This window comes from Stegodyphus dumicola, chromosome X1, assembly GCF_044657685.1.
Source record: "Stegodyphus dumicola isolate Sdum_Otavi_A_Nest chromosome X1, ASM4465768v1".
NCBI lineage: Eukaryota > Metazoa > Arthropoda > Arachnida > Araneae > Eresidae > Stegodyphus > Stegodyphus dumicola.
In genome coordinates, this window is record NC_140780.1 from 241,111,887 (window position 1) to 241,132,560 (window position 20,674).

The 20,674-nt window shown below is 34.1% G+C and overlaps 1 protein-coding gene across 1 annotated transcript in view; it reads left to right on the forward strand.

Annotated features, from left to right (window-relative positions):
- LOC118194137 (ionotropic receptor 93a-like) overlaps nt 1–15,035 on the forward strand; it is a 71,735-nt gene extending 56,700 nt beyond the window's left edge. The window contains exons 14-15 of the mRNA XM_035365319.2: nt 1,547–1,974; nt 14,610–15,035. Of these exons, the coding sequence (XP_035221210.2) occupies nt 1,547–1,974; nt 14,610–14,956 (775 nt within the window). The 3' untranslated portion in view covers nt 14,957–15,035. The remainder of the gene's footprint in view (nt 1–1,546; nt 1,975–14,609) is intronic.
- Nucleotides 15,036–20,674: the final 5,639 nt, after the last annotated feature.

Below are 20,674 nucleotides of genomic sequence, written 5' to 3' on the forward strand. Positions count from 1 at the left end.
TTTTCAACCAGTTCCAAGCAACCTCTTCAAAATGGAGTCTGTATACATAATCTATAAACCATAATCAGTTCTTCTGATTAATAAGCCCAACTGTCTTTTAAAACAGATACACTTCTTATCGAGGTTTAAATGTTTGTTAACCAAACCTAATTTACATTTGATATTAGCACTTTTACCACTGATACATTAACAATTCTTTTTATAGTCCCAATGATTATGCCTCAATTTTGAGCACAGGGCACATCGAATCTTATCACCACATTATTAGATGAAAATTCTCATACTCTCGGCATTTGAAACATCATGTCACATTAAGATATTCCCTCAACGATGTTCTGAACCATTTCAAGATTAATTTACCTAATTCACAACGAATAAACCTTCTGAACTTCACAGATTTTACTTCTTCAACCCAATACAATTTTGATGTTGGAAAGATTCTATTCTAGAGTGATTTGAAGACTGTGACGAAGCACACTTTTCTGCTGGAATACGGCGCTTAATAGTTTGCTTTGCTAAGTGCATTCTTTTCAGAGGGAAGTATGTAAAAACTAAGAAAGTTGTTTTAGACTATTATTTTATAGAAGTACGTTAGACCTATTGATTTCCCACTCAATATTTTTGAGGCGAAGGAGTCTAAAGAGTCAGATAATTTTCTTTTCATTAATTTTTATTTAAATTTTATTTTGACGTAAATTTATACTTTCAAAAGAAGAAAAAAAGTGTTGCAAGACAGAAACTGCAAGAAGAATAAATAATTATTTCAATATATAAGTATTTTCTTAGACTAATTAAATACAAAACTATTTAAATGTAACATATGAAAGAAAAATCGAAACACTTAGATTTTGAAATTATATACAAAAAGAGAATACTCACTTTTTGCGCGACAAAGAATGAATCTTAATGACATTTTCTCATCAGGCGCCTTATCTTTTCCTAGGGATAAAAAAATTACAGTCTTTTCCCCCTGATAAAAATGCTGACTTTACTATAGAAATGTACATCACAAGGCTGTCATAAAGAGAAAAAATTTGAAAATTGTTTTCCATTCTTCTATTCAGTGATTATGTTACAGGTGCTTAATTTCCTTTTAAAAGTATCTTTCATAAATAAATTTTTGACGAAAAAGTGAAAGTGAAACAAGAAAAAGAACTACTTCTTCGAGTTTCAAAGCCGTAAATCTTTGAAATTTCCGCAAATTATTATTAGGGCATCAAAGGTTTCGACAATCATACTAACTTAAGTAGTAGATAAGGTATTTAGAACTCGAGACAACATTTTCTTGCTTATTTTTTAAAGTTGTGCGGTGTACTTATGTTTATTTTTTTTAAGGCTGTCATAACTTCGCGGAATTCAAGAGAAATTTAGAAGCCACATATTCGTACTTTCAATTTGCCAAATAAAAAACATTAAAAACTCATTTAATCAGATTATTAGAGTAGTTATGATATTTTAAAGGACTTTTAAGCCTATTGTGATGAGGGAGGCATTGCCACTGCCAGTATAATTCATGTGCTTTACTTACTTTAAAATTTTTTAATAGGATTTCTCGATTATTTGAAAGTGGAATCTTTATTAAGTGGAGAAAGGATGCTTTACCTCCAGATAATGAATGCACCACAAAATCCAAGCCCCAAGCAGGAGACACAAGAAAAATTAATTTATCCCAAATGGTTGGTTCTTTCTACATACTAATGTTTGGACTTTCCGGAGCACTTGCCGCTCTGCTTTTTGAATGTCTCTACCTCAGATCTCGAAACAAAGGACGTCTTCCGAATAACTTTAAAGGCTTGCATTTGAAACAAACGAAGCTTCTTGATTATATACTGAACATGGGTTCTTTGAAGATGGATCAACAAAAAATGTTTGTACAAGCCAAAATGTATCCAAACCAGAAACAGAAGAAAAGGAAAGTCCGTCAAAACAAAAAAAGAAGGCGTTCTAAGACTTTTCATGAAACAGATAATACAGGTATGTTTTGCTTAGCACTCATGAAACGGCAAAAAAAATTGATATTTTCTGAAAGATTTGTAAGGTATTTTCTTCCTTTTTACCACGTACCTTCAGGGTGTAATTGAAAACATGTCCGGCTAGCAATCCGGAGGTCCGGAGTTCGAATCCCGGAGAGAGCACTGCATATTTTTCCTGTTTCCTGCTTCAACAAACCTGATTTCCTCAGATTGTCTCAACAGTGAAGTAAATAAGAATAGATTAATAACTTAGAAACTATTCCCACTTTGACAACATACATATTTTCACGTTATAGCAATAGCGTCGTATGTTCCATCCCAGTGGCCCTTCACCAGTAGTTTCTTACAATTCTTCTACAATTCATCTCCGAAAACAGCTTTTCAAAACCACATAAAAGCTTTGCGGTAATCAGTTGCCTTACTTAATTGCGTTATGTGGTAGATTAATTATATCGAGGTAGTTGACATCAGGTAACCATAGCCCTTGGCATATAAACTTTATCTGAACGTTATGTAAAACACAGAGACATTTAAAAAAATCAGATGTAGGGAAAAGATTTAAAATAAAATTATGCACTAAGAATTTCTACTTTCACACAAATCCTCTTTGCACAAACTTTGATTATGTAAAGAATTTATTTGTTCGTCATTTAAAAGTTATTTTATGCATACATACATAGCAAGGGATTTTTGAGTAGTATTGCAGATAAATCAATAGGTTCTTTGGATTTTAATAATGTGTGTGTGTGTGTGATTATGGCAAAGCCTCGAGGGCTATCTGCCTAAGGGGAGTAGTGCCTTCGTGGAGGACTTTCTAAGGGAAACTGGCTAGTATACACGTTACACATGGGGAAAACCACGAAAACGCCCATGCAGCCAGCCCGTCCGCGGGATTCGAACCTCGGACCGAACTACCAGTGTTCAGCGACTTTACCGCTCGGCCGCTGGTGGGCTGGATTTTAATAATGAATTCCCGATATGTGTAAGTTTAATGCCGTAATAGTTTCAGTTACATACAGCAACAGTTTAATAGAATTTCTACTCAAAATGAACACAATTTACTCGTACTGTTCTACTAAATATAATGAGCAAATACATATAAAAAAATTCTTCCCCTCCCCAAATTTTGCCTTATCTGAATTTTGATCAGGTTTAAAGGAACGCAGTAGAAACTCACACAAAAAAAAATTACCATTAAAACTGTAACAAAATTGTTAGGAGCAGTCAAAAATCATAGTTATAAAAGGGGAGCTCAAGGTTTGATTTATCTGCAAGTTATTGAGAGGTTCTTCAAAAATGTTACAAGTGTTAGAACATTAAAATATATTTCCAGGTACCCAGTTATATAAAAACGTACACAGTGCGTACATGAACTTCAGTTATGCTTAGTATGTACTTTTTATAGTGCTTAATATTATGAATGACAAAAACAACATGAAAAGGTATTTTAATTATTATTGTGAGTAAGTGTCCAATACGTACCTATTATACTGAAACAAAACTTTTGAAAGGCGCAGCATGTCTTCAGCAGTGTAGAGATAAAATATTTAATATTGTTAACGACACGATATTTCTAAGCATAGAATGGAAAAGACAGGCATATATTTACAAATAAATGCTAATAATAAATATTTATCCCCTCCCAGAAGAATGAAAAAAACTTCGCTTCCTTTATCTCAGTTTGCCCATTCTCATCCCAAAGAACTTTGGAACTTCTTCTAAAAATATATTCTTTGCGTAATATTAAATGTATGCATTTTCCCCCCTGCTGCTTGCAGTAAACTGTTTAAACCATTCAAATGCGAAGAGTATATTTAGAATAGAAAAGAAGATCATTCTGTAGAGATATTAGATTTTTTTCGAAGCAGAAATTATATAAAATAAGCTATGTGTTCTCCGGAATTTTAACAATGAATCCTCCAGTTGCTAGCTGGACTTTCTACCAGTTACACAACGACAGCATGCGCCAGGGAATGGATATTGAATGTTTAGAATTCTTTCGAAGGTAGTAAATTTGTTATACTAACAATTACTTTAAATACAAGCACGATATAAGAATCCAAGTTAAAAAAATACACTGCGATACACCTGATTCATAAAATACCACGATGTCAGTTTATCTAACGATACATGTCAGAATAAAAAATAATTTTTTTTTTAAATCCCTTTCTATTTTTGCAAACAGTGGGCCTAATTGTTAGCTTTTACATCAGCTGCTAGCCGCTGTGTTAAGCTGAGGCTGATTAGATTGTTAGCCGGAAACCAGGAGTGTAGGTTCGACTCCTGCGTAAGGCATGATTACATGTGCGTGTCTTTCCCTTCTGACGTGTTTAATATCGGTCGCCCCCTGCGGTGCAAATCCAGAAACGTCTTCGATGAGGAAGCATCAAAATAACGAATGAGTTCGGCCAATCCCGACGAACGATTTCGAGCAAGTGTCCAGCCATTAAAAAGAGGAAAAGAAAAATGAACTGTTAACCTTCTGGTTAACAAGCAGATACATTTTACCACCTAAGGCGCATCTCAAGATTGGCCCGACTAGTACATTTTCCATTAGCATGCAATTTATTATATTTTCATTATAATCCTCCTTTAATATTTTATTTAAAATAGTACCTCATTTTCGCTACTCAGATACAGCTCTGTCTTATTTGTTCTTTTCTTTTCCTTCCTCTTTATCCCACGAAACATTTTACCTTTTATAGACCTGCCACTGTATCAAGTGTAAATAGAGAATTTCATTTGTTCTACCATCCTACGAGCCTTATGACATAGTCTCTGAATTTGATAATCTCCAATGTAATATGTGTAATTACTAAGTGGCCATTAACTCAGGAATGTCGTTCTAAGTATTCCTTTAAATGTGCAAAATTATCTCTGCTTTCAGCATATATGGAAATTACTATTCTCCAGTTGAACCTCTGCAGGTAATTTAAGTGTGTAATTGAAGTAATTATGAGATATGTGACAAAGGATTCGGAGCTGAGAAATGGCAACAGATTAGCAGATTAGTAGCAGATAGGTCATGTTTCACTTGACAGTTGGGGATAGTTAATTATAATGGCAATAAATCCAACTTGAGAATTCAGTATAAAGATCCAGAAACGCAATGAAAGCATAATTTCTATAGAAAACCCAAGAATAAATAAATAAAAAAAATCTGATGTGTACACCGCATGACTTCCTTGTACGGAATATTAAATTATACGCATTTTTCATTGAATTTCATTTAAACGTATTGGATCGAATTAACTACTTCGTCGATAGCGCATAAACCACAATAGAATAAATGCACTCTTTAAAATTCATTATATTTGTTTACCATAGCAACACTCTGGCCCTAGGATCAGTTAATAGTGTTACATTTCATTCATTTTTTAACTCAGAATGCACGAAATTTATAATCTTAAGAATTATCTAATGGTTGCCACATGTTCTATTCAAATACTATAATAAATCTAAAACGATGTATAAAAGAAATTAAGCAAAGAAAAACAACAACAGAAAAGAAACAGTTTTTCACAGACGATTCAGTATTTATCACTCAATAAATTTTCTGAATTTCACTTCTCTACAAGGCTAAAATGCATAAAAACTCAAAATATCTATATTAAAAATTGAGAAAGTAAATCTTAAACACTTATTTCCTCGAATAAATTCCAGAATGGATTAAGCATGATTTAATTCGCAATAATAAAAGAAGGCGTTATCTTTGGCAACAAATCACTATGCTGCCAAGTTTCAAATGTAAACAAACATGGCCACCATGGCAAAAATAATGAGGCTTGGTGCACTTGAACAACTTTTAAATTGTTGATAATTCTACAAATATTGCTCACAGATTTACTAAAGGCATAAAATCCTTAACCGGAAGATAAGAACAACATAATTTAATCATTCTTAAAACAAAAAATGCACAATTGACAAACATATAAGAAAGAAACTGAGAACACTGAGCCGAGTAACAGAGTTTATATATATATTTATATACGTTTGGTGCTGCCGATTGCAACCAAAATGCGAGGTGCACATCTGCATGTTATAGCAGTCCTATATACAAAATTTCAACTTTCTTAGGCTACTCTTTTTTGAGTTATGCGAGATACGTACGTACACACAGACGTCACGAAAAATTCTCTTCAGAATTCATTTTAAATTGGTTTCACGAATTTTTGGGGGGAGAAGAGTCCTTTATTCTGTCCTTACGTATAGATGTCACCCAAAATCCGTTAAACTGCATTCAATAGCGGTAAAAATGGATATTTGTGTTGAAATATGCTGCCTGAAGCTTTTCGCGATTACATTACTTCCTTTTTACTTCGTGCAAGGAAGTTAAAAATTGCTCCACATTATGAATTTCTCGTCTGTCTTAGTGACAAAAGCTAAAGTGTAAAAAAGATTGAATGCCATAACTAAATAATATTATATATTTTTGTGTTAAAATTTTTAACCAATTATTTTCAAAGTAAATGTTTTTAAATACTTTGCTACACGGAAAAGTAATGAATTTTTTTACATTTTCATCTGTTTATAAATATGTTTCATTTCTCGAGGGCAGAAATATTTTTGAAACAAAAATACAGATGCATAGGTCAATTTTTAGATGTGGGTAAATTACTTTGTAAATATAGCTAGTGTTTTAATAAATGTCTTCATCATTTTACAATTTATAAAATTTACAAATAATAAGTTAATAATTAATTTACTATTACAGCTTAAGTTAATGCCACCTTTTTATTTCACATAAAACCACATCGGTAACTCAGCACACGAGTTTTATTTGTTCCATAATCTAGTTCGTAAGACGATTTAGTCGTTCTTGAAAACACTTTTCCAATTGAAATAAATACATTTAAATACGTACTATTAATCCATACCAGCCTCCCAAATAACTACTTCAATTTTTTATATTTTTAATGAGAAACAATACACTCGTATAAAAACTAATTCAAATTTTATCGCAAACAAAAAATATAAAAGTGAATGCAAATAAATCAGTTGGTTTTATAAATTTTGTCGCACCTTTTTGGTTATTCAATGCTGGTTTTTGCTACTCTTTCTCCGTTATTACCTTAGTTTCATCTAAACTTGTCCAAGGAAGTTTGATTCAATCTCAATTTAAAAATATTTCTGAAAAGTGTTAAACAATTGTTACTGAACAGCGTTTTACGCGACTTGTTACCAGCTTTTTTATTCTACCTCCTTAATGAATTTCCCCCAAAACTTTTTTATGCTCCTAGATTTGTAATTGATTTAACTCCTCGGTCTAAGTTCCTCCGAGTGATCCTCAATGTATTTATTTATGCCCCACTTCCAGACCCATGGCCTTTGCAAGAGACGCAGTTTCCTCCAACACGTTCTCTACACGTTCGATTTTGAGTCCTATAAAATCTCATTCAGACACAGCCTCACGCTACATATCTTCTATGCTCGCCCCGGGGATCGACGTAGAGAATTCTGCGAGACTACTGGCTAGGATCTGTACCTAGGCAATCTCGGCCACGGGGGTATAAAATTTATGAACTTGGTGGTTCTGAAGGCCCTGGGAAAGGTCACTTATTGGCCGGCCTCGGGGTCTGGCATGTCCTGAGCGACTGAATCCGTAACCGGGGGGTTATCCCCCCGGTTTTCTGGATAACAGCCCTCTACGACGTGCTCGCCCATGCGACTGGCAGGAGCAATTGACGACCAGTGCTTCCTGGTGTCGTATCCAGGTGGTGCGCTGCTCCCCTGGAAGGGTAATAGTGGATGTTGAACCTCCACTAGGTGCCCAAAGGGGGAGTAGACCCGTAATGTGATTTAATTCACGGAGCGAGGAAGCCAAGATTATGTTATATCTTCTATGCAGAATTCTTCAAATATCTTATATTTAATAAAATAAAATGCCAGTTCTTAGGCTTATTGCCAGTGTTATAATGGTCCTTCCAGAGCTCTCGAATGGCGAGGCTGGTGCTTTCCATCCCATCAAAGTAGCAGTGAAACAAATATTTGATTAAGTCCTTAATGCTTTGATTAAGTTGAAATCACTTGCAGTCTATAGACTGTAGGATAGGGGTTGTTAGATGGAAGGTAGAGAAGTTTGATGAGTTTTAACTCTTTGAAGATTGTCGTCTTCGAGGTTCAGTGAATGCGCAGGAGCATTGTCGAGTACGAAGAGGGCTAGTAGGTGCAGGTTATTTTCCTCCAGATAATTTTTAACAATAGGACCCAAAGAACGAGTTGATCCACTCGGTCTGCCTGGTCACCTACGCCTCCGGATTTTCTCTTAAAAAAACCAAGAGTTTTCTGTTTATAATTTTATAGAACTTAAACGCTCCGAGGTTTTCTGAATGGTATGCCACTCGCATCTTTATCAGATTCATGGGTTTGTGGCCTGGCATCTTTGTCTTCTATACCGTTATACAAGTCCTGCTTAGCATCCTCTTTCAAAAGAGCCCTGTTTCGTCACAATTGAAATCTTGCTGGGCAATATATCCTTCGGCTTTTATCACTGCAGCTTAAGTTTCGACAAGTTCTTCCGCTACTTTAATATCTAAACTTGCTGCTTCATGATGTGGGACGACTTGCAATTCTCCATTTAAACTTTTCAAACCAGTAATGCCTTGCCTTGACTGTGCCTTTAGAAAGGAATTTTTTAAAGAAACTGGTATTATCTCGATAAAATCACTTTATATAACTCGTGCCTTCTTGCAGATAATCGCCTCGGGCATGATATCTCCTTTCAGCTTACGATCCTTCAGCCACACTAGCAGTGGCTTCTTCATCTTTTCACTTACAGAAATCCGCTATTTCGATACTGTTGCAATGCCTTTGGCAGGCATTATAACATTTACTGCTTCCTCCTGCTTCAATATCGTACATATTGTACAAATATTATACTCATACTAATTGGCCATGTCAAATACAAGCGCACATTACTCACGTTTATGTATGATTTTATGATTTGATTCTAGGAACATCATCTGTTCTAACACACTTTCTTAGGTCCCCATTGTTATAAATATATCTTAATTTATTTATATTTGACGATGCGATGCAAAATAACACTAAAAAGCAGTGTACTGTATGGAAAAGCATTTTGTTATTCTAAAAAACACAATATGTTAGAATAACAGCGGAAAAAAATCACCTACTCGCCAAGACGCGGGAGTCACATGATAACTAAAAATTTGCGCTCGTTCTAGCAGCGCCGTCTGCATCAACTTAAATTTAATGATAACATACCGCGCCCCTTGACGCATTCTGAGAGCTTCAAAGGAAAAAACAAGATGACCTGAAAATTATAAAATATATTAATGACAAGTTATGAAAAAATGCAAAATAACAAAAATGAAAGTTATAATAAGCTAATGTTCGAAAAAATTCAAAGTACGCAGTGTCTGACAGGCAAAAGGTAGAGCTTGGCAACTTGTTTTTTAATTTCTCTATTGCCATCCGAATGTCCACAACTCGAACATTGTTGTCCGGCCCGGGATATACATGAATTATTCTACCTATAATTTCCGCAGAAGAGGTGAGTGTTTTCCTTCCCTAATCAGAACTAAGTTATTTACAGACAAATTTCCTTGAAATTTCTTCCACATATTTCGATGTTGTAACTCATAGAGATATTCTCGGCTCCGTGTTTCCCAAGAGTTTTGGAAAACTAGTTGTCTCATCTTCCACCGGTCACGAATGTACTTCGATTGTTCTAAAATTTCTCAGCCAAAGATATGAGAAATGTACCAAAGAAGAAGTGTCCAGGTGTGAGAACAGTAATATCGTTTGGATCACAAGATTGTGGATACAATGGCCTCGAGTTCATACAGGCCTCAACCTGTGTTTCCAAATTTACGAATTCAGAATAAATAAAAATAGCTGCTCCCCCTGATCTTCGAAAATGATGCTTTATAGATTTTACTGCAGATTCCCAAAATGTGGTGCGACTGGAGGAATGAAATTCTATTTCACATTTTTTTAAGTCAAACAGTCATGGAAATGCTCATTTTTCTGACATAACAGAAGGTCTTGCGTATTTTTTTTTTGCTAGCATCCATGAAGTTCGTTCGAATCTTTTAAATATTTCTCTTGGGTTTCCTCTCCTGGCTATGAACCGTTTTAATGCTTCCACACAAGTCTTAGAGGAAAAATCTTCGACGACATCAAAATAAACTGCTTTCCTGGTTAAGCAAATAAAAATGCAAACATAACACTTGAAAACCCTTTGGCCATGGCCTGCTCTGTGTTTTATCAAAAATGGGCCTTCAAAATCCATCCCAGCTCGAGGAAAGGATCTTAAAGCTGTAACTCTAAACGATGGAAGCTCAGCCATTATCTGTCTTGCAATTTGGGCACGGTGTCTACAGCAAGCAAAATAATTGTTATGGATGATTTCAGATCTAGCAGCGACAATCCAGAAATTTTTTATTCTTATAGAAACTAAAAGTGCAGGAGGTGCATGCAAATACGTTTCGGGATAATGCCTAATGATAAGTTTAGAAATGAAACGTTTTTGAGGAATAAGCATGGGATGCCATTGATTTTCTAAAATGTATGAATACTTTAATCGCCCTCCAACAAGAATAACTCCTTCTTCATCAAGGAATGGACTTAAGGATAGTAGTCGGGTGTTCAATTTCACAGATTTTCCACTCCAGTTTTAGAATCAGATATGATTTCCATGTGTTGCCAATGCAAATGTTCATCAAGACTTTCCTTCAGATTAAGTTACACAGATTAGGTCTGTTAACGAACCTATTTTGCAAAAGTAAAAACTTCCTCAACGCTAATTCCCTTGAATCCCCTAATTCTGATAGTTATGTTTTGAATGGTAATTTTAGTACATATCTATCTGCACTGTCTCTGTTATGAGAGTTTTTAAAATGTTCTTCACACTTTGCTTCGGATTTCGAGAGAACAATGTCTTCGGGGACTGTTTCGAGAGTACAAAATTTCTTCATTAATTCCTCAGTATTTAATTCTAAATTATTTAACGATATACAAAAGTTCACAAAAGAATTAAATAATGTTGTTCCCGAAATGATCCAACCTAATTTCGAACGAACAACTGTTGGAAGTTCTCGGTTTCGTTTAATTGGTTCACCCAAAACAAGTGAAATGAAAACATTAACTCCTAGAAGATTATCTATTAGAGCAGATTCATAAAGTGCCAAAACTATATCATTGAAAACGTTTACAATATTTGATAGCAATGATACGTCCGGTAAGTTTCCGCATACCTTGTCTATAACAAAAACAGAAGTTGTAAAGTATCAAAAATACTAGAAACATCTGCAATTAGATTATTTCATTTCTTTTTGGAAAGCTCGATTTTTGCCTCATCTGCGTTAACAATGTCCGAGTTAGTTTTATCTTTCAATTTAGTTAAATTTCCTTTAGCGACTCCTTTCTTTATTAATAGTGATTTCATTTCTATTATGAAAAGATAAAGCTAACTTATCCTTAACTGAAACAGCAGATATGTTCTCAAATGTGTTAGCAAGAGTTAGTTGAATCCAAATTTATTTAATTAGTAGCACGAAAAACACGTATTATCCATTAGGCGATGACAAAGAAATGTTCGTAGCAAAAATCAAATCATATTCCAAGCAAAGCGTTGCAAACTAGTCTACAATCCTAAATCCGAAAACAAAATGGCTTATGTGGCGTACGTAGCGTTGTAACATACGAAATCAAAATTCAGCAATAATAATTATTGTTATTATAATACCCATTGGGTCTCCGAAGGACCAAAAACTGACTAAGCGATGTAAAATAACACTACTAAGCAGTATGTATGTATGAAAAAGCGTTTTTTTATTCTCAAGTAAAAAACAATCACCTACCCTCGGCGCCAAAACGCGAGAGTCACGTGATATACTTATAAGGCATTTCTCCCACTTCCCTAGGGTGCCTTCGTGATGTAACAGCAGTACGCTGGGCCGGTATTCCAGAGGTCCGTGGTTCGATTCCCGGCGAAGGCGTTGCATATTTTTAATCTTTTCTGCTTCCAATTAACCTAATTACTCTACAGTGGCGCCCGAACTAAAAGGGTTGTGGATGATGATTCTCTGCACACAGGATTTGGCGACTATGTTCCTTAAAACCCTAGTCGCCCTTTAAAAAGGGGAGTATATAAGGTATTTCTCCCACTTCTCTAGCGTGCCTACGTGGTGTAACGGTAACACGTTTGGCGGTATTTTAGAGGTCCGTGGTTCGATTCCCGGCGAAGGCGGTTGCTAATTTTTCATCTCTCTGGCTTCCAAACAATCCTAATGTCTCTACATACTAGCAACGCCATCTGCATCAACTTAAGTTTAATAATAACAACATTAATTATAAAGCCGCCCATATGGTATAGTGGTTAGGGGAGCCTGACTGCAATAACGAAGGGCCCGGGTTCGAATTCTGGAGAGGGCATTGAGGTAAAAATTTTCTGTCCCTCCATAGGGGGCAATCGTGGCCCACCTATTAGATGCCTCCATAATAAAGATATGCCCGATATGGCCTTAGGAGTGGGCGATGCCAGCATAGGCAAGTGCCCGCCATTAGAAAAAAAATATTAATTATAAATATATCTTAGTAATGAAAGCAAGGTAACTATAAAAACACATGAATGCTTGAAAGAGACCACGAAATATTATACAGATGAGTTTATTATAAGGTAACCCGACAATTGAACGAGGAAACCTTTCCTTCTCTTCGTTTACAATGCAAACTAGAGGTGGAACAGCGAATCTTGCTGAGGTTTCGTATCCTGAATTTTATTCAAGTTTTAAATACAAAAATGTGTTCGGACGCCATCTCGTCTTTCGAAAATCTCCTATTCAGGTACACTCGTATCCAGAGGTACCACTATATTTCATTACTGTTTTCATGAACTGAATAGTAGAAATTCGGCTAGTAAGAAGAGAGTTCTTTCAATAAAATTCCTCTTTCAACAAAATTTGCATAAAATTGGTTTGTATTTTAAAACATAATAGCTCATTTTATTCTCTGAATAATGTTCACGCATAAACATGTATACACTATGGCATCAGAAGTTTTCGAAGATCATAATGTTTTAGGGTATAAGAGCTGAATTTTGTCAATTACCAAGCAGTCAGCGCATCTTTAGCTTGTATGGGTAACGTGACCACATCAGGATATCTTATCAATTGGTTTCCGATTTGTTTGCTATAAACAGGTGCGGCTCGCCGGATGGCTTGTAAATTTTCAGGCAAAAATGAGCTGAAGAATGAACATTGCGTTCGCTTTTATTCCCATTGTTCTAGTTCTAGTTTATCGCATAAACATGTATACACTATGGCATCAGAAGTTTTCGAAGATCATAATGTTTTAGGGTATAAGAGCTGAATTTTGTCAATTACCAAGCAGTCAGCGCATCTTTAGCTTATATGGGTAACGTGACCACATCAGGATATCTTATCAATTGGTTTCCGATTTGTTTGCTATAAACAGGTGCGGCTCGCCGGATGGCTTGTAAATTTTCAGGCAAAAATGAGCTGAAGAATGAACATTGCGTTCGCTTTTATTCCCATCGTTCTAGTTTATCTGTTGCCCAGCAGTAGCAGAAAAGGCAAGTAAACAGCGGTAGCCAGATTGAAATTTGAATTTTGGACGAACGTCTGACTGCAGAGATACTTTCGTGATGTCATCCACGTGTAACTGAATACCAGACAGTTTTCCATACAAACGGGCATATGAACATATTTTAACAAGGTTTTTAACAAGGCTTTTTCCTTAAGTTTCTGCGATCTTTATGAGCGCATTTTGTTTGTCATTGATCACATTGTTATGTTCCATTTATCAAGATATCACATAAGTCGATTTCGATATTTCGAGATCAGATGCATTCTTCGTATGGAAACATTATTCAGATCAATATAAATAATTTTAATGCATTAACAATAAAGTCAAATGCCGCAAAGGTACTAAAAGTTAATGTTTAAAAATACTGGAATCATTACCTCAAAATACTGAAATAGAGAGAGTTTTAGTTTGGTTTGGTTTATTTGATGAAAGCAAAGCACTCGATCGATATCTGCCTGAGGAGAGTGATGCTTTCATGGAGGACATTTTAAGGGAAACTAACTCGTATACACTTTACACATGGAAAAAACACGAAACCGCCCATGCAGCCAACCCGTACACGGGGATCCGAGCCTCGGACCGAGCTACCAGTGTCCAGCGACTTTATTCTTCGGCCGTTGATGAGCAGAATAGAGAGAGGATCTAGGGAACGAGAGTGTTGACAAAATTGGACTTTAAAGAAATGTTTTGAAAAAATTCAGTAGCGTCTCTACTTCATTCAGGGAAACAATAAACAGGCCTTCGTCTGCATTAGGTGTCTGGGTTGTTTTGGTACGAAACGATTCAAGAATCTATCCCTGAATATACTTTTCATGCTATCATCAAGAAATCATTTATGCTCTTATGATGTTATACATTTTCGTTTTTAATACTCTTCTCCTTGCTAAAACTATTATCTTGGCAAGGAGAATATACGCCTGATAATAATATCTTCTGTTTATTTACTATCAAAGCGCTGAATTTATTTTAATATATTGCGTTTTATCATACGTTATATAAATAACTGCATTTTATATAACTTTATACTATGACATCATTTAAATATTTTATATTTACTTTTACCAGGTTACATGAAAGAAGAAATGGATAACCAACGTAATATAGCGCTTACAGAGAATTTTATGCATTATGATCAGTATGGAAGGAGAAATATTTACAATGACAGAGAAGAACAACCAAGAACAAAGTTTGGCGGTGAATACGCTTCATCCAGATCATTCGCTATAAGGAGAAGTTACGATAACCCTAACTATAAAACTCAGTTTTCTGAGGAAGACGTAAAACCAGCGTCATCAGATCATCGCTTGTCATTTGATCCCCGAGGAGGCTACGAAGGCCAAAACAGAGGGTATTACTCAAGAACAGAGGATTCATATTTTACATATGGAAGAGGTGATTATAGAAGATATTAGCCTAATCTGCGTCGAGAATGAGAACAAAAGAACTTCAGCCATTCAGATTGTAAAAAATAAATCTAAATTTTCAATGTGATTCATTTTAAAAATCTTATAACTATTTTGTAATATTCAAAATATTTATGCAATGCAAATTAGTGAATCTTAAGGAAATCAGAACACTTCATAAATGGATTTCAAGTGATCAAAAAGTTTTTAAATTGCTCTGTAACACTACATTTTGAGAAATTGTTTTAAGAATGTTCTGTAACATTAAATATTTCATTTTCTTAATTATATTTAAAAGATGTGTCTATAATTTACTTAGCGTTAAACTATTTTAAAGGCTTTAATTATTATAATGAAGTTTTTAATTATTTTCCACGAAAAGTAATTGTTTTAATCACCACTGAAAATAATTTTAGATGTATAATTTAATAATTTTATTTGTAATTTAATTTGTGCTACAATAACTGAATAAATAAATAAAGGAAATAGGTCAAATTTACTTACAAAGTATTTCAAAAACAGTTATGTGATTTTATCATTTACACCACACAGTTATACTTTTGAATTTAAAAATCTTGCATGTAACTTAAAGAATTTAATAATTATTAAAATGCAAAGCTTATAGTAGTTACTCGCATAAAAATGAAAAACTTAAACTTTTATATTGTGTTAAAAAATAAATAAATCATTACCCCTCTATTCCCGAATAATTACATTTTTAATTAAAAAGGAGATGGATGGGGATAATTTCGTAGAGATGAAAATAACTTGTAACTTGTACAAATATTTTATTTCTCATAAGAAGTTTCGGATGAATTGGGGAAACATATATATAATATAGTTTTCAAATAGTTTTTAGTACTGAATAGAGTAGTTAAAGCCAGAAAATACTAGCCGTTTTCTATCATAGCTGGTGAATGGGCTGTCCACATGAGGATTTTATGGTTTACTCTAAGTATATAAAGTGCGTCAATTTATTTCCCAGATTAGCCCATGATGTAACCACCGAAATCCCGTAGATATTCATACTCAGATAGTATATCTGAACGTAAATGTTTATTTGATACAAGCAGGTATTAGTTATTGGTAAAAGCAACGCACATATAATATATTAATATACATAATGTAGATATCTGTACATGTGTGTTTCGTTCTAACAATGGAGGATCAAGATTTAGAGCAGTACATTAGATTATATGTGAAAATCGGAAAATTTACTACTGAAACTTTAGAGTTATTTTAGAGTTGTTGAAAGTGCCATATAGTGAGCGGACCATCAAAACTCTAAGATTGTTTGAGGGAAATAAGAGATTCAATATAAAGATTTCTGCGAATTTACACTTCATATGTACATGCTCTTGTGAGGTAATTTCTGGTCAAGTATACAATAACCTAAATAAAACCTCTTACATAGTCACCTGACTAAGTTTCCTGCGTATTGGGAGTTTCGGAGTTAAAAATCTACGCCACACGGACGAGGATATTTTAATGTAACTGGCATCCAATTTAATACAGAGACAGATATTCAAAATTATTCCGGAAAATGAGTTCCAGGCCTTTTTCAAGAAATGGGAAAGCTGTCTAATTCAGCGCTTAGATGCATAAAGTACTTTGAAGGCGACATCTACTAACGTAAAATTATGAATGTATATTTTAAAAAAATGCGTTCCGGAAATTAAATTATCAAATCTTGCATAATGCACATACCAGTCACTTTCCCTTATAAAATGGCGAAGGTTCATCCATAAGGGCATTCGTCTTTTTTAAGCGCATAGGTTTCGACTACATTGTCATCAACAAAGCATTCAATTTATAGACATATGCGATTACTATTTCTGCAAGTCAACTGTACTATTTTAACTATGTGACCCACAAATTTCACCCAAATATTTTCGAACTGGATATTTCTGTGAGTTTTTCACTGTAGTTCTTTTTTTAATTGGCATACGGGCTCTTTAAATCATTGTATGATTTTCATTATGGAAACTTCACTTATTTTTTTAATACCAGTTTTCCCGCACGTTTGAAAAACATTTAATTCATTTCTTCTCAGAATTCGTTGAGAGTTTCAAATGAAAATGTAAGTGTAGCATTAGTGGTTCGAAAGGCAAAGCCGCAATCAATTTTTTTTAAACTAGAAACATGCATTTTCATACTTTCATTTTAAGTATTTCAAATAAATAAACAAAATAAATTTTGCTTTCCTTTTTCTTTAATTTCGGTGTCAGTTTCCAGGAGAAGGGACAGAATGTCAGTGAAACGCACTCTAATCGTTATATGTAATTCTCTAAATACTAAATGGTATACTAAATTCAGTGAAATACTGAAATAGCTCTACATAAAAGATATGCTTACGTGGAAGAAATTAATTTTGGGTAGAATGTAAACTATAATGGAGATATCTCACAGAATGTAATTTACAAGAGCATTTAATGCCAAAATGTAACACAAGCGCTGTTATGGCTTCATTACCCGACACTAGGACACTGTGGCTGGGAATCAAATAAGTACTCTGATTATACAAATCCTGCTACTTTCTGAGAATATTTTTAGTTGACCCGTTGCACATAAAGAACTAAATAGGAACTCACGAAAACGTTTATGAAATTAACCAGAGCCACTGAAATCGAATCTTAAATAAAACTACTAGTCTTCCTGAGTTTTAGCTCTTAACTTTTCCGCAAAAGAATAAATTAAATAAATAAATTCATTATAGCATCCTTTACAAATAATGAGTTTACAGATTATGTAGTTTAGATTATGTTAGTAGTTAGATTTACAGATTATGTATTAGCACAGCTCATAAAATACAAAAATTTTATTCTTATAAAATTTCAATAATAATCAAGGAAGGTAGAATTCTGCCAATTAATCAGATAGCTTAATTTATCATGATATCATATGCTTATTCTTTATAACTTTTCTGAATATACAGTAAGTTACCTCTACCTCTTGTCCATATCCAGTCATAAATACCTGACCAGAATAAGATCTGTTGACGCAAAAGACGCACTTCCAGAAGATCTTTCGTTCCGGTTTTTATTTCTGGTAATTGAACAGGCCTAGCAGCGTAAAGTTTCCGTAGTTTTCCCCATGCAACGTAAATAAGGGCCAATTCCTCTTATAAATCTCTCGACGAAGGCATCCTTCCCCATATGCAGATAGTCTTAGTGAGCTTTGTACGAGTAGTAATTAAATAACCCCAGTCCCTCCTCTTTCTGAAATGGGGTCTGATGTCTGCTAGGCATTCAAACTGACCCTATTCATTCTGGCCTTTTTCTGAAGCCTTGGGGCTCACATTAAGGATTTAGTAAAAAATGACTAAGTTCGAACGTCATGAGATAAAAAAGGTTTGGTTACACGTACATTCCAACTTCCTCATTCTAATAACACATTTTCTTAGATCTAAGAAGTATGTTGTACATACGTACATTGCGGGGGAAAAAGGGGCGACAGTTCTATATCTCCCTTTCTACTGAGCCGATCGATGAAATTCAACTTGCGTTTTTCATGCCTTGAAAGCGCGACTTAGGATGTGTATTAGATCTACATATAGCATTGTTCTAACATAGGTATTCTGACTCAAAATCAGACGTTTTCTGAAATAACATAACATTTTTTTTTCCATATTTCAATTCTACGACTCAAATTACGCCAAACTACGAAGTTTTGTAAAAATCGCACAAGTAGATTTTTAAAATTTAGCTTTCAAAATTTTTAGCTTCTCCATGTTAATTGAGTTTGGTATATATATTTTATTAATTTCTCTTTTTTTATTAAACTTATTTGATTCTTCTTTTCACATTTCGAAATTTAGGTTCATTTCAAATAAGATTCGCCCATTTTTTATGATTTATTTTTAAAATTTGTATTTTAAATAATTTTTATAAGTTTTTGAAAAAAATTTTGAATTATAATCTATAAAATTTTTACCATCATCTTAAAGTAGATTTATTTCTAAGCATACCTGAAAAAAAAAGATATACGTGAATTTATATATTGGCGCGTTTTTGAAATTTGGAATATTTGTTGAAAGCGATAAAACATCAAATGTGGTTTAGACACTTTGCTAAAATTATTTGAAAGTAAGAATGATGTGACTTTTTTCCCTCTCACGCACAATGTAAAAAGGTAGGAACGAGGTGCTTTTTTTTTTCCGCTACGGCATAATGGAAGGGAAAGGGTGATTGGTTGTCATATATTATTAAAAGTTCGCCAAGTGAATTATTCTTGGCTCAAACTGAAAAAAATGGCGCCAAGATAAATTCTTGAATTTCTCCGTAAATTTCGCACCAAATTTTACAAAATGTAATATCTATGCATAATTTGAGTAGTAGAATCGAAATATGGGGAAAAGTGGGATATTTTAGGATATTGTAGAACTGTCTTCTTCTTCTTCTTTTTCTTTTCTTTTTTTTTTTTTTTTTTTTTTTTTTTTTGTGCAGTGTACCTATATACTGTGATCTTTGATATCGCGTTTCATCACGAGCGTATGACTCTTACATATGATCGGGTCTTATCGTAATTTACGTTTTTTCATATACTTGCTTTATAGCAATCTAAAGACTGTAGAATTATTATTTAATAGCGTCATTTACAGATTAGTTATGGAAAATGCCTTGTCTTCATGTGAACAGCTTATTATTACTATAAAAGGAAACCTTACTCTTTTATACGTTACACATGCGAAAAACCACGAAAGAGCTCTTGTAATCGGCCCGTTCGCCTGAATTTGATCCCCCGGACCTAACTACCCGTGTTCAGCGACTTTACCGCTCGGCCATTGGTGGGGCTTTAGGTGCGTGCATTTGAACACAGAGAAAGTAAGCCTAAGTTATAAATTTCTTATACATATTTTACTCACAATCAGGAATTTTATTTCCTTGTTGCTCCTGTGAATATCTCACCAGCCACAGATTTGATAAAACATATGTCTTTGCTATTGATAATGTAAATTAAGTTTAAATTCTCTTAACAGACACACAGAAAGTTCTCCCAAGCTAATAACCATTGAGTACTTTAGCGGAAATAAATTAGGCTTGACTTCACTTGGCAACAGATATATAAATAAACTTCATGGTTCCCCAATATATAATATGAATGCAAGCCAGTTTTCTTTAGGAACTCCTCCATGAAGCCATCCTTTCCCTGAGATAGACAGCTCTGGTGCGTTTTGCATATTCGAAAGAAAACAAAAACTAATGCTATTATATTTCCTAATAATGATCCAATAAAAAATCAATAAACAACAGAGATGGTACAAAATCCATCAAAATTGTTCTAACATAAATTATATTATTATAAGAATTTGTATGCAAGTTCAACAGTGGCAGTACAGAATAATTCAAACTGAAGTTCTAGTATTCAGATCTTTTTTATTTTAAATAAGCAGCAAAATGTTGTGAGGTTTGATGCGTTTCAGACTACGGTAAAAGAATTAATTAAAAAAAAAAAAGAATTTCTATAAAAATTCGATTTTTCTATTACCTGCCAGCCCCTCAGGCAGTTTGAATAGCAGAACGAATCAGAAATAAATTAATAAATATAAACAAAAATTGTAATTTAAAAACAGGCAGCATTCTACAGTAAAATGCGACTGTTTCTCACGATATTTAGGATAAAAGGTTAAAATACTGTTTCAAAGAATATAGTACCGTTCGGTCAAATGAAACTATATAGAAAAGATTTTCCGTTAAAAACTAGTGCAGGTTTCACAATTGTTGGGCA